Source organism: Nycticebus coucang, chromosome 10 (genome assembly GCF_027406575.1).
Source record: "Nycticebus coucang isolate mNycCou1 chromosome 10, mNycCou1.pri, whole genome shotgun sequence".
In the NCBI taxonomy this organism is placed as follows: Eukaryota; Metazoa; Chordata; class Mammalia; order Primates; family Lorisidae; genus Nycticebus; species Nycticebus coucang.
The window spans coordinates 55,734,641-55,749,990 of NC_069789.1; the positions used below are offsets into that span (position 1 = coordinate 55,734,641).

Here is a 15,350-nt window from a genome sequence, read left to right on the forward strand (position 1 = left end):
AAGCAAGTTCTCTACGATTCCAGTGTGTAGCTAAGGTTGACAACCACTGGTCTAAAGATCCAGATAGCCTGGCATACCTGTCGGGGGAGGGGAGCGCCACACCATGAGGCAAGAACCCCAAAAGAGGGTGGGACACTTCTCCTCTGCTGCCAGGGTGTTCTGCATGGGCCCCACTTATAGCCAGGGATGGGGCCACCTGTCCCTTTGCCCCTCACCTTCTAGAACATTCCTCTCTCTCCAGCCTCATGGGAGTGCCCCCAGAAACCAAGCACAGGTTCCAGGGGCCTGTTTTAGTTGATTTCTTCAGACATAAAATGACATTCTCTCCTTCAGTTCCTGGGCATCCTCTTACAATCGGAAGGCCCAGCATATATGACTGATTTCAGAACCCAGCAAATGCAGGGCCTATGGGCAAGATGAATTAGTAACAAAGGAGGCTCCAGAGTCAGGCCTGGGGAAGTTTTTGGTTAATTCTAATTTGGTGTAGGACTACTGAATTAATGATGAGCCTGCCACACATCTGTGAAATTCAACAGCTCACTTCTGACTATAAACATTCCCTTCTAGGTAACCTCTCTAAGGACTTGGCTTAGAGTCGTGTCACCTAAAAAACAAAACAAATAAATAAACACAGCTTTGTCCCCCCACCCCCATCCTACTAAGATATCAGCAGATCTGTGGCTCTGCAGTCAGCTGGGCGAGGAGTCGGGGTGCCTAAGCTTGCTGGGTATCTAGAGACGGACCCTTTTAGGAAACACATATAATTCCAGCAGAGGACACACACAGCCCCTTTAGGTTACTCAAAGCAGGAATCTGGGTAGTATGACAGCAGCCTAGGAGTGACATTTTAGTTTATTTCTGAAAACACCGGGACTTCTGCAAAGTTGATGGACTATGTTTTAAGATGGTTTCTGGCCATTTCCAACACAGAAATCTCAACCTACCAATGTCTATCTTACTGAGGGACTAGATGCCATCCATCTTTTATCTAGAACTTCTAAGCTGGGCTTTGGTGGGGAAATGAGATGGAGCAGTTGTTTGGTTACCTGCTCAGGCACTGGTGAGCCTGGAACCAACCCCTGAGCCAAGCGGGGTCGCCAAATCCTAGTGAGCTTTTTGAAGAGCACTGGGGGCTGGAAATGCTAAAAGGAGGGCTGACTGAAGGGCTCCAGACCCAACCCTTGGTCTGCTCAACCTCAAATTCAAGACGGCCCTGCAAGGGCAACTGTGCCGCCATTTTCCTGACGCATGGCCACGCATGTTGTGGGAGGAAGATTTCCTGTCCACACCACAGAAGTTATTTCCCCAACATGAAAGGCTCTTGTATTCCATTGTTATGTTTACCTTTGGAGGATGTTTGCTCTGCGCATTCCTGAAAAAGGTGGTCTTGGCAGTGAAGAAGCAATCTTCCAGTTCCTCCTCCAGGCTGCAGTACCCACTGCTCATGCTGCTGTCCACGGTCATCGAGCCCGGAGGACAGCAGCCCCGAGGCAGCCAGGGCAAGGGAGGGGACCGGGGTTGGGATGCAGGATGCGGCAGAGGGAGCTGGGGACCCCTCCCCGGGCTCTGCGGTGGCGTCAGCCCCTAGCTCCAACGGGAGCTAGCGGGTTACCCGGCCAGGCACAGCCGGAGCTTCCTTCCCAGTGGCTGGGGCGACGGCAGAGCAACCTGTTCCCGTCCCTGCGCCGCCTGCTCCCGCACAGCCCGGGTCCGCCCTGGGCGCCCGGCCCGACTCGCGCTCGCTCTCCGACTCGCTGGGCCTCTGCGGTTTCATCTCCCCGGCGCCGGCTCTCTCCCTCCCTCCGCCCCACGGCGGAGCGCCACCTCCACACCTCCCCCGCCTCCTGCCCTTCCTGCCCCGCGAGCAGTGGTAAGCAGCGCAGTGCTGAAGCCACTTCCTCTCGCAAGGTTCCTCAAAGCCTGCAGGGCTGTCACTGTGCACTCCCCCGCCTCCCCCACACCTGGGTGCCAGACCACCCTGGTGGCAAGTGGACCCAGGGTACCATGGGTTAGATTGGGGACGCAGGGAAGGATGGATCTGAGGGGGCACGTGCCCTCTGTTGCTGCTTCATCAAAGAGCCTGTTCTTATCACCTAAGGCAACACAAGTTCAAGGAGCAGAAGGTGCTCTAAGGTCAACACCGTCCCTCTGGCTTCTCCCATCCACCTCCTCTCCCCACCCCACCCCTACCGCCATTGGCCAGCGAAGCTGCTAGAGAAGTAACCGGAGAAGAAGAAAATCAATATCTGGCCTGCCTGGGAAGCAGCAATATTTTAACTTGGAAATGCCAGAAGAAACTGCAGGGTCACCATAAGCACATGCAAATCCTATGGCAGCCTGGAGAGAAAGCTGCTTTCCCACCCACAGAAGCAGGTCCTTAGGAAGTCTCAGGATACTTAAGGAGCCGGCAGACACCACGGGGGTATTTGTGCATTTTCCTGACAGTCTGGCCAACAAGGGTCTTTGCCAGATCTTGTCATTCCTAATATCAAGGATGGCTCATTTACATGTCCCTATCCTGTCCAGTCTATGGCTGAACTCTTCAACCAATTAAGGCAAACCCCCTACACACACACACACACAACATCTCAGACCATAGCTTGTACAACAGTAGTTATAGCTACCATTGTTTGCACAACTGAATGTGCCAGGTGATTTATATGCAGGCTGTCATTAGTTTCCCCAACAGCCTTGAGATAGAGACTATTTATAGATGAGGAAACTAAGGCTCAGAGTCACACAAGTGGGACATGTGTGGTAGGACTCAGCCCCAGGTCTGTGTGACTCCGAGGCCTATGCTCTTAGTCACTGTGATACAGTGCCTCAGCAGAGAAGAGGCTGTTTTGGTGAGTACTCTGTCATCTTTAAATCCCAGGAAAAGAAAAAATACAGCCTGGGCGGCGCCTGTGGCTCAGTGAGTAGGGCGCCGGCCCCATATGCCGAGGGTGGCGGGTTCAAACCCAGCCCCGGCCAGACTGCAACAAAAAAATAGCCGGGTGTTGTGGCGGGCGCCTGTAGTCCCAGCTGCTTGGGAGGCTGAGGCAAGAGAATCGCGTAGGCCCAAGAGTTAGAGGTTGCTGTGAGCCGTGTGACGCCACTACCGGAGGGCGGTACAGTGAGACTCTGTCTCTACAAAAAAAAAAAAGAAAAAATACAGCCTTCAGGGACTGCTGCCACGCTTCTGCAGCCTGGCTGATGCCCTGTGGACCCCAGCAGCATGCTGGACAGTGGCTGAGAGGAACTCTCGGGACTCTCCCAGTCTGTGCCACTTTTCCTGCAGATCCGAGACTATCTGGTCCTGGGGAAGCACAAGCTGGGTGGAAGACCAGACAGCCTCCAGATGCCAAGCTGCCAACTCCATTTTAATCTCCGGTTACTTTTATGAGGAACCCTCTGCCTCCCCCACCTTAGCCAAACCTGTCAGTGCTCAGGAGGGTTTCAAACTGCAGCCCAATTTGGCTCCATCCTCCCACACAGACTTTTTTCCAGAAGCCTGCAAGGGCCTGGCAGGCACAAACCCGACACAGCTGAGAGCTAGCACCCCAGCCGGCTGGCCGCCCTCGGCTCAGGAGGACCGTCAATTTCCTCCGGCAGGAAAATAAGTGGAGGCAGACAGCCGGTAGCTGGGGTGAGCTACCAGGTGTTTGTGGGGAAAGATCTCACATTCATGAGGCTGAAGATAGGTTCTGGCTTTGTCTGGAACAATCTTTTCTTTAAATGGGTATTTTTGAGGCTGTCTTGAGGAGTTTCTACCGTAAAGAAAGGTTCTCGGGCGGTGCCTGTGGCTCAAGGAGTAGGGCGCCAGTCCCATATGCCAGAGGTGGAGGGTTCAAACCTAGCCCTGGCCAAAACCAAAAAAAAAAAAAAAAAAAAAAGAAAGGTTCTCTATGTCCTTGGGTCAAGCCTATTTGTTTTATCTAGCCAGCTAAGGACCACACTTTTCTTTACACAAAGAACCTCCCTGCTCAGTGGGAAGCTAACACTTAAGGATAAAACAGGCCCCAGAGTCTCTTGGCCACACTGTGCCCTTGGTATCACACAGGGAGCTCTGCAATGCAATGGCAGAGCTACACATTCAAAATGGGTAATCTTTGGGTGATACAGCTAATACTAGCCTTTTCAAACTCCAAGCCAAGGTACCCCAGGAGCCAGCGTGAGTCTTTCCTGTGAGTGACACGCCAGATGCCAGACTCGGTAGAAAAGCTTTCAGGACACTGGCTGCTCCCTGCCATTCCAAACAATATGCAAATATGGCATCTCAGTAGGGTTTTTCAAACTCTTTTGACATCCATTACTTCACTTAGGCTACTCTATAACCTGGAGAGCAGAGAGGACACCCATTTCATAGAAGAAACTGAGGGAAGTAACTTGTTCCATCACAGCTTATTATTTTCAAAGCCTCTTGACTTCTAGTTAATGTCTGTTTCACTATCCTACCCCACTTGTCAATGAACCGAGGTTTGGAAGGAGTTGATGCATAAGAAGTGAGCAAAACAGAGACTGTGCTGGCAGGGACCCTAGGACAGGAAGAAATATGCAAAGATCATACACAATATACCAAGTTGGCCAGCCTCCAGAAAGAAAAATCTAATCTGAAGCCCTAAGGTCTCAAAGGGAGGAAGATGAGACTGTTCTCAGCATCTAATGATCTTCTTCCTTATAAATAAGCAATGGTTGTGATAACCTGGCCAGGGCATGGGGGAGGGGCCTGAGCAATAGCTTTTTAAACCTCTGAGAGGTGATTGCACAAAGGATGGGAACTGGCTGTTCTTGTCCCTGGACCCAGGAAGACGAGGCTGAGCCTCAAGCTCAGCATCCAGAGCCCTCAATCCATGGCATCCTGTGGAGTTCAGAAAGCCTCACTGAAATGATGAAAAGGCCGCTTTCATGACTTAAAGCATCAGATGATGAAAGAGTTATTTTAAGCTTTCTCCCTTTCTCAGACACAATCCTGTCATGTGGCCAGATCTTCCCTGTGGTTCTGCATGTTCTAGAAAAGCTGTGGTACAAGACTGGAAGTCAGGAGCTGGTATTCTAGTCCCAGCTCCCACTCCAGCTTGATAATGGTATCTTAAGCAACTTTAGATTTCAGGTTTCCTCATCTGTTCAATCAGAGGGTGTCGGGTGAGGATCAGATTCAGGGTCTTATGACCTACCAACATATTCAGTGCCTCCCCACTCCTGAAACGTCTTTTGAAATCATCAGTAGCTAGTCTGTGCAGACCACGTAACATCAATGTGCATCATTTTTCATTTAATCCCTGCAACAAACCTATAAAGAAGCTACAGTTACCATCTATGTTTTACAGAGAGGAAAAGAAGGTTCAGGCAGATTAAATAATCACATAGTCACACATGCTAGATAACAGTGAAGCAGGATAGCAATCCAGGTAGTTCTGACTCCCGATCCCAAGTCCTTGAATTCCACAGTCTGTGGCCTCATGGTTGACTCCTGGGTTTACTCTCTTAATAACCATGTTGCCTGTGTGAATTGTGCCTTTCACGGCAAGATAGTCAGGAAGCATTCTCAGAAAGTCCACAAGGACCAAACACACTCAACCCAATTTAGACCTGCAGGTGCTGCCCCACGACTTCCACCAAAGCCCATGGAAGGAGTTGAGTCTTTGAGGACTGAAGAAAAACTACCCTTTGGGGAAAAAAAATAAAATGGAAATTATACTTAGATAGAGATAGATAGATAAAGATAGAGATAAATAAATAAATAAATAAATAAAATAACCATGTTGCCTGAAATTACAGTCCATTACAAATGAGTTTGGAGCCACTTTCTCTGTCTGTCTATGTTCCTTCCCTTTCCCCCTGTGTGTTCCTGTGCTTCCTGGGGGTTAGGCTCCTCGGGCCAATGGTATCAACCACATCTGAAAGACTCAAGACTCATAATTCTCTCTCTCCGAGCCATCTCTGGATGGGTGCCTGCAACATCTCACTAAGTAGCCAACCCTACCCACTGGAGCTTTACTCTCAACAGTTCCAAAATTAAGTTCACTGTTCCCTGCCTTGCCCTCCACCTGCTCCTCCTCCTTCAGTATTTCCTATCTCAGTGAATGCATTAACCCAGATTATTGTAAAGCCTTCCAGGAGTTACCCTGGTTCCCATCTCTACCTCCTCTGAACACCCCACCCCCTTGTTGCCAAAGTCACCCTTCTAAGATCAACATCTACTCAAGATCCCTATCATAAAAATCTTTTATTCAGATTTCAATCATATTGAATAATTACTGTCAGGTTCTAATTGCTTATCTTTTCATTCATTCATTTAACAAATAGAATTTACTGGGCACTTTCTGCATGGCAAGCACCAAACTGGGTGTTCAAGTTCAGGCATGAATAAGACACAGTCCCTGCCTTTTCAAGTCCCTGCCTTCTCATCATGCGTAGCTCAGGAGAGCAACATTAAATATGAAGGACTATTCAAGCTACTGAGCTCTTACGCTTCTTCTTATCTCACTTAGTCCTCACACTTCTGCAAGAAGGCATTTTACAGATGAGTAAACTGAGGTTCAGTGTGGTTAATTTGCCCAAGCAAGTAATGGTAGAAGCAGATTCCCAACCCAGAACACCATGTCTAAGTTTCCATTACAATTGTCCTTCCTCCTCAGACTCCCAGCACCTATTCCAAACTCTCCAGCAAGTCTTTCAAGGCCCTTCTCAGTGCATACCCAGCCAACAGTTCATACCCATTTCCCACCACAATCAAGTGCCCTTGTTACAGCTAGAAAAAAATTCGCATTCTCAGAAACCATCCTGCCCTCTTGTGGTGTTGCTCTTGCTGTTTTCTCTGCCTGTCAAAATCCTCCTCCTATGTCCCCCCAACCCTCAAGGCCACCCCCACTTCCTGACATGTATCCCAATAACAACCACACCTCCCACACCTTCTGTGAGGCTCTCAGAGGCACCCTTTCCCAGATGTCCTACCTGGATTGAATCTTAAGAATGCTGCCCACCACCCTAGAGCAGAACTTCTTGGCATTAAGTGGCTGAGAGCTCAGCTTTCCCTAGATAACTTCCTATTGTAAGAGCTAAGTGGCTAATACCATTTAGGTTAAACTCACAGGAGAGTCCTTTTCTCAGGAGTGCTAGCCCACACCACACTTCTGCCTGGCTAACAGCGTTGATAGGCCCTGATGCTTAAAAAAGACTGAAGACAGTTAAATTGTCCCAGTTGTCTATAGAGGCAGAGGCCCTCAAGAGCTCATGTCTGAGGCAGACCCAGGGACTCTGCCTTGTAATTACCCTCCCTTAGTGAGGATAGAAAATAACCAAAGATGTTTCTGGTCAACAACCCTCTCCCTCATGTGCCCCTTTCCAGAAAGGGCCAATCTTCCATTGCCAAGGGCAGTATGACCAGCAGTGTGAGACCTGAGCAAGACCTGGCCTGGAGGGTCTTGTTGCCTCCCACCTCTGAGCCTCAGGGCTGAGCTGCCCCAGCCTGGAGTCATCTCATGCTACTTCCAGGGCAGAAGAGGGGATAGGGTTGAGGAGCACAGAGAAATGTCTCCAGGCTTAAGGATCTCTAGAGAGATCAGTGCTAGAGCTCTGTCGCTCCTCCCGGGAACCAGGACCCTCTTTGTTGGGAAGCATTTCTACTCTACCTCATCAGAAGAACTGGATGTGGGTTGGTCAGAAAGGCCTTGGGGAGGCTCCATAAGGGATAGCTGTCTAGTGTGGGTACATTGCTGAAGCTAGCTCAGACATAGTCAGAGTGGGGTAGAAGGAGTGGGAGAACTGGCTCCTTCCCCTGGCACGTGTGGGTGGGCTGGCACTTATCTGGCTGCCTCTGGAATCCCCCAAGAGAGGCAATCAGTTCCTTATCAAGAGAAAGTCTGAACAGAAATCAGTGCCAAGGCGGTGCCTGTGGCTCAAAGGAGTAGGGCGCTGGCCCCATATGCCGGAGGGGGCGGGTTCAAACCCAGCCCCAGCCAAAAACTACAAAAAAGAAAAAAGAAATCAGTGCCAAATTTTAGACTCAGAAGCTAAGGCAATACTGACTGAGAGACTAGGTGGGGTCTAACATATTCTGTTCCCCAATCCTCCCCACCTGCCAGGAGAGATTAGATCTGAGACCCTAGCTTCTGATTTATCTGATATTCATGCCATGCCAAATGGAGGTGGTGAGTCCCCTCTCACTCATGGTGGCCAGAGGATGACAGAATATGCTCTCACTACCAATTGATTTCTAGACCATAGAGGTATTAAGCTACGGAAAGCCAGGTTATAGAACACTGGCTGGGGACACTACTATCACTCTATGATGGCTGGCTTTCCCCAAATCAGAAAGGACCTGTTGAGCAGCCTCAAGGGCTGGGTATCAGGGTGGGTCTGCTGGATTTATGACTGATGAAACAGGTGACAGCCCAAATTCCTTTTGTCTGGGAGGCTGAGGCGGGTAGATTGCCTGAGTTCAGGAGTTCAGGATCAGCCTGAGCAAGAGCCAGACTGTGTCTCTATAAATAGCCAGGTGTGGTGGTGGGCACCTGTAGTCCAAGGTACTCGGCAGGCTGAGGCAAGAGGATCACTTGAGCCCAAGAGTTTGAGGTTGCTGTGAGCTATGACACCACGACACTCAACCCCAGGGCGAATGAGTGAGACTACGTCTCAAAAGAAAAAAAATTCCTCTTTTGGAAAGTGTTGTCTTACTTTATGAATATAAGAGTAGTCGTGTAGCACATCCTCAGCTACCTGGCAAATAATGTGTCTATGACAGGCAGGCAGTCCTACTAGGCTGACAGCTCTCAGAAGCATGGTGGGGCACAGGGAACTAACAGGCACACACCATGTCCTAGTCCTACTATGTAAGTTCCTTGTTCTAGGTGCTGGGGACACTCTGGTAAACAAGATATACGAGGTTCATGCTCCATGGAGCTTACGAGTACTTTTATACAGCTGCCACAACAACCACACTGGTATTCCCATTTGTAACAACTAAAGGAGGGGAAGTACTTTCCTGGAGTCATGAAGAAAGTAAGAAAGAGAGCCAGGGTTTTGAATGCAGGGCAAACCCCCAAAGCCCAAGTTCAAAATCAAATGAAACCAAGGACTTACTGAGTACCTACTATGTGCAAAAGGCCTAGAGTATTGTAAGGAAGACTTAATGGCATGAGGCAAGTTCCCTGCCCTGAAGGCATTTACCTAACTGATAAAATTGGGAATCAAATGGATTAGTATGTATAAATGGCTTAGAACAGTGCCTGGGACTTCTGCTTCTGGGAAAGATTGAGTCACAGGGTTCAGATATATCCTCCTGATTAAAACAATCTACAAAACGGACAAAACTTATGAAACAAGGATTTTCAAAATACTGGATATCAGGGAACAAAGGATAGTAATCTCTGAGAGACAAGAAGCAGATGAGTTGATCCCAACAATTACCCCCAGCATACTGTCTTGAGAGTTTCCAGGCTGGGGTACAGAGTGGAAACTGAGGGGAGCCTAGACAACTTCCTAGCGTTGAGGAGATGCTGCTGAGAGTCTAGGAAGACCAAGGCAGCTAGACTTCACAGGACGTAGGAACTGAATGAAGATAGCTTGGGGGGAAGGAGAGAGAGATTTGCAGAAGCCCCCCCTGAGTTCTTTTTTTTTTTGAGACAGAGCCTCAAGCTGTCGCCCTGGGTAGAGTGCTATGGCATCACAGCTCACAGCAACCTCCAACTCCTGGGCTCAAGCTATTCTCCTGCCTCCGCCTCCCAAGCAGCTGGGACTATAGGCGCCTGCCACAACACCCGGCTATTTTTTGGTGGCAGCCGTCAGGCTGGATACCCACCCTGAGTTCTAATCAATGTATTAATATGCATGTGAAGAAATGGCCCCATGGCTAGAGAAAGAACTACCTAAGAGGATTAGAGGTAACAAATGTCTGCTCACATCCAGGACCAGGAATAGTGCCTGTCTTCGCAAGCCAGACTAAATACCCCATGATTCAAACATCGGGTAGAGTTCACAAAGTCTTACCTCAATGAGTGCGAAATAATTAACTCTCAGCACTGTTCCAATATACATAACACATCTTAAAGCAAGATCCAAAAGCACCAAACTATTTTCAGATAACAGAGTCCCAGAACAAAGCTCATGAATATTTTATAGGAATTTGAAAACATTCAGCACCTAACTAGGTGAAATTTGCAATGTCTAGTATGTATTGAATAAAAAAATTATTGAACATGTAAAGAGGCAGAAAAATACGACCCTTATGGGGGAGAAAAATCAATCAATTGAAACCAAACTATGACTGACACAGATATTAGAATGAGCAAAGATAATTAAAGGTATTATAAGCTTTTTATTCAAAAAGCTAAGTAGAGACATGGAAGATATAAAAAACACCCAAATCGAATGTCTAGAGATGAAATTTACAATGTCACAAATTGAATTGTGATTGATAACAGTAGCTGACATTCCTTGAGGCATCAGTATGTTCTGTCTACTTGTTCCATTTATTATTGAGAAAGAGGTACTGAAATCTCCAGCTACACTGTGGATTTGCCTATTTCTTCTTACAGTTCTGTAATATATTTTGAAGCTCCATTATTAGGTGCATAAGCTTTTAGGGTAATTATGTCCTCTTGGTTAATTGACCGGTTCATCAATATGAAATGACCTTCTTTGTCCGTGGTAACATTCTTTGCTCTTAGGTCCACTTTGTCTGACATTGATATAGTCCCTGCTGCTTTCCTTCAATTAGTGTTAGTATGGTATTCCTTTAACCACTCCTTTATTTTTAGTCTATTTGTGTCTTTATATTTAAAAGTTATTTCTTAAGGTAGCAAAAAGCTAGATTTTTTTTTTTTTTTGAGACAGAGTCTCAGCTGTTGCCCTGGGCAGAGTGCCATGGCATCACAGCTCACAGCAACCTCCAACTCTTGGGCTTAAGCGATTCTCTTGCCTCAGCCTCCCAAGTAGCTGGGACTACAGGTGCCCACCACAACACCTGGCTATTTTTTAGTTGTAGTTGTTGTTGTTTTAGCTGTCCCTGGCTGAGTTTGAAGCCACCAGCCTCCATGTATGTTTCCAGCATCCTTCCTACTGAGCTGTGGGCACCGCCTAGATCTTATTTTTATAAAATCCAATTTGAACCTCTCTATCATTTAATTGGAGTATTTAGATCACTTGCATTTAATGCAATTATTGATATAGCGAGGTTTTACATCTATCTTTTTCCTGTTTGTTTTCTATTTATATTCTATCTGTTCTTGGTTCTCTTTTTCTGCCTTCTTTTGAATTAATCTTTTTTATAATTCTATTTTATCTCACTTGTTGACTATAAGCTTTAACCCTTTTTTTTTTGTTATTTTAATGGCTGTCTTAGGGTTTACAGCACCCAGATGCTCCTCCACTTACTGTGGGATTACATTTCAATAAACCCATTGTAAATTGAAAATATCATAAGTAGAAAATGCATTTAATGCACCTAATCTACTGACCAACATAGCTTAGCCTAGCCTACTCTCAATTTGCTTAGAACACTTACTTACATTAGCCTACATTTGGGCAAAACCATTTAACACAAAGTCTATTTTACAATAAAGTGTTGACTATCTCATGTAATTTATTGGATACTGTAGTAAAGCATGGTTTCTACTGAATGAATCTCTCTTTTTCTTTCTTTCTTTCTTTTTTTTTTACAGACAGAGTCTCACTTTTTTGCCCTGGATAGAGTGCGGTGACATCACAGCTCACAGCAACCTCCAGCTCTTGGGCTTAGGTGATTCTCTTGCCTCAGCCTCCCGAGTAGCTGGGACTACAGGCGCCCAACACAACGCCCGGCTATGAATGCATATCTCTTTCGCACAATTATAAAGTCAAAAAATCTTAAGTAGGGCAGCGCCTGTAGCTCTGTGGTTAGGGCACCAGCCACATACACCAAGGTCAGCAGGTTAGAACCCGGCCTGGGCCTACTAAACAACAATGACAATTGCAACAGAAAGACAGCCAGGCGCTGTGGTGGGTGCCTGTGGTCCCAGCTGCTTGGGAGGCTGAGGCAAGAGAATCACTTGGGCCCAGGAGTTTGAGGTTGCTGTGAGCTATGGGGCCACCGCACTCTACCGAGGGAGATATAGTGAGACTCTGTTTCAAAAAAAAAAATCTGTAAGTAGGATTATCGGAAGTAAGTCAAGGACTGTCTGTACATTTTTCGCTTATCACAGCCTATCAAGTGACATTATACCATCTCACATGTAGTATAATTCAATTTGATAAACATTTTATTGAAACTTTCATAAGAGACCCAGAACCCTGTACCTCCTGAGAGGTGTGCGGGTAGGTCCCAGCATGAGCTATGTGAGCGATCCCGGAGCCTCCCAGAAAGGACACTCTCTCCACCCCCAACAACTCCCCTTCCAGGTGCCTCCCTTCTTGCTCTCTGGCTCCCCCGTGTGGTAGATCTGGGTTCAACAGGTGGCAGTTGGGTTGAGGGACAGGGTGGGACTGGCCTTAGGCATTTCCTCTTCTGAAGGGCCTGGAAAGGCAAAGCGCTGGAGACAGTGGCCTGTCTATGGTCGGGAGCAAGGAAACTCAGAATGTCAGCTGTTTTTTATCACGGGATGACATGATTAAAAAATGTTCAGTAAGGCTGTTAGAGGTACAAGGGATGGCCCAGGACTGTTACCCTGGGATATTCACCACTGTGTCACACTCATCTCGCGGGAGCCTATACCCTCCCTCCCTTCTGTACTGCTCCACTCCTCAGACAGAAATTTGAGTCTCAGAGAAACCGGAGGCTGGTCGTCAGGTTATAATTAGAATCTAGCTCTTCGATCACTCAGGCCAAGGTTCTTTCTTTTCTTTAAGAAAACACTTATTGTCCTTTATAAATATTACATTAGGAACATATGAAAGCATTTGCCTATTGGAACAGCACAGATACAAACAGCAAAAGTTGAGAATCTCTCTTCCATCTTTCAATTTCAACCCCTTCGGGAGCTAAAATCTCTTGCAGTTAGCTGGGCACTATCCAGGCCCCCACTCTGCATTTACACACACACACACACACATAGACATACCAAAAAATGGCCTAGTCACATATGTATTGTGGCAGGACTTCATTTCTCTATTCCTTATCAATACATACAAATCTAACTCTCCTTTGAAAGGGCACTTTGGTACCAGTAACAATGGCTGGAATTTCCTTCCCAGCATCTCAGGTGCTCCCTCCATGGCTCACACTGCCCCTTACACCCTATGCCCTGGTAGTTCAAGCACCAGATGACCAAAGAGAGAAACCTTTCTATGGTAGCATCCCTCACAAATGACACCCAAAGGCCTGGCTTGATATGTGTTTATGGAATAAATTTAAGGCAGTCCTTAGACACACAGATCTTAGAAATTAAGTATTAATTTAATGCACGTCAAGGAAAAATTCTACGTACATCAAATCAGTAATTTGAGGATATTTAAAAATGTCCTTTAATATATGTTTATTTTAATTCAATAAAATGAGTCTATATATTTAAAGAGGCACATTAAGTAAAAAATAGCACAGGTAGTGCATGCATATGGCCAGAATCCTAGGTATGGAAAGTACCTGATGAGGTTTGAGAGTGGCAGTGGGAGGGGCTGGCTCCTGCAGCTGGGGGTCTAAGAGCCTGGTGTCCAAGGTTGCTGCTTAGAATCACTATAGGACCAGGAGAAGGAGTAAGAAGATTGGGCCTATTGGATGTGAGCAAATCTGAGCCCTGGCTACAAAGGATTTGAATGGACAGGGGAGTAGGTATGTTTCCATTTCATAATCCATGCATTCCATGTGCCAAGAAAAGTGGCACCAAAGGCTGGAAGGACAGAACTTCCAGGATTCCCCGGGGCTGCAGTGAGTTATTATGAGAAGCTAGGCAAGGACAAAGATTTCTCTTGGGATCAGCTTCCCCAGAAGCAATGAAAGAACTGGACCAAACCATCAGAGGTTTCACTTTATCGTGAGGGCATTAAGAAGCCACTGAGAGGTTTTTAATCCAGAGGTGACATAATTAGAGCACCTTTAAGACCACAGGAAGTATCAATTCTATGGAGTATGCCCTTAGATAAAGGAACTGCAGCTGTTTTAAAATTGATTGGATCTTCAACCAATAGCAATGATGTTTTCTAGCAAAGTGTCTTAAACTGAAGAAGGGACCTGGGGTAGACTTGAAGGAGATTTGCTCAGTCACTTGTGGGTGCCCAAGGAAGAGTCAGACATCACAGTCCTCAGAGATCTCCAAGAAAAATCTCTCAAAGCCTGGTTCTAGGGGTAACAAAAACGCAGGCAGCTACCAGCTTTGGCAGGGCTCTGGGACCATCCCTGCCTCCTCCCATACCTGTTTCTTCGTCCTCCCTTGCTGCCTCCCTCTGGCATGACAGAGAGAAGACAGGACCTTGGGATTATTGCTTTTGAGACCAAATGTTTATCTTACCGGATGGTCTCAGCCATGTTTTGAAAAATGTATGAATGAATAGGAAGAACACACAAATGTTAATGGAGAGTGGTCCTCTCTGGTTGGAGAAAAATTAATGACTTTCTTTTTCCCTTAAAGAGCAGAGAGGAGAAATGCTATCAAGAGGAGAGCCTCCTGTGCCTGTGGCTCAGTGGATAGGGCGCCAACCCCATATACAGAGGGTGGCAGGTTTGAACCCAGCCCTGGCCAGGTAGAACGGCAATGACAATTGCAACAACAACAAAAAAAGCCAGGCGTTGTGGGGGAACACCTGGGGTCCCAGCTGCTTGGGAGGCTGAGGCAAGACAATCGCTTAAGCCCAAGAGTTGGAGGTTGCTGTGAGCTGTGACACCACAGTACTCTACCGACCACGACAAAGTGAGACTCTGTCTAAAAAAAAAAGATGAGCCCTCCTAACAGTCACATCCCCCTCAAACTAGCTGAGCTCAGACCTAGGCTCCTGCTTCAATAAATCCCCAAGAAAATGGCTCTAGCACATGAGATTAGCTCAGCCCAGATGGTGATGTCAAGGTGTAAGGAAGCTCCATCTTTGTATTAACATAAATTCAAGCCAAGGCGGAAATCAGCACAAACAAGCTTTTTAGAAAAGGCGAGTGAGCCTGGAGCAGAGCCCAGATTTTATTGATAGAAGGCTCGGTCCTGCCCCAGTTCTGCTGAAGCATGCAGTCAGGCCTGTCCAAGACAAACACAGCAGCCCAGTCCAGCCGGCCTGAGAGCAAACCCCAAACAAGGCTGCTTGCCCACTGGGAGCTGCTCAGCACGCATGCAGGACTCTTGGCTTCTTCCCCTGTGATATTTCAATGGTGATTCTGCTCTAGACACAGCCCTAATGTAGCTTTCCAGAAGGTTCTGAGGTTGACTCCTCTCTCAAACAGAGGAAAGGGGGTCCACTCTGTTTCCAAAAACTCA

General features: G+C 47.1%; 1 protein-coding gene across 2 annotated transcripts in view; it reads right to left on the minus strand.

Annotated features, from left to right (window-relative positions):
- The window catches only part of RASSF5 (Ras association domain family member 5), a 73,409-nt gene that overhangs the window by 25,874 nt on the left and 32,185 nt on the right, over nucleotides 1-15,350 (minus strand). Inside the window, exon 1 of one of the 2 annotated variants that reach the window (XM_053605423.1) lies at nucleotides 1,345-1,914. The exons of the other annotated variant lie outside the window; for it this stretch is intronic. Coding sequence (XP_053461398.1) covers nucleotides 1,345-1,464 — 120 coding nt within the window. The 5' untranslated portion in view covers nucleotides 1,465-1,914. Of the gene's footprint in view, nucleotides 1-1,344; nucleotides 1,915-15,350 lie in introns of those variants that run through there. 2 annotated transcript variants of the gene reach the window in all.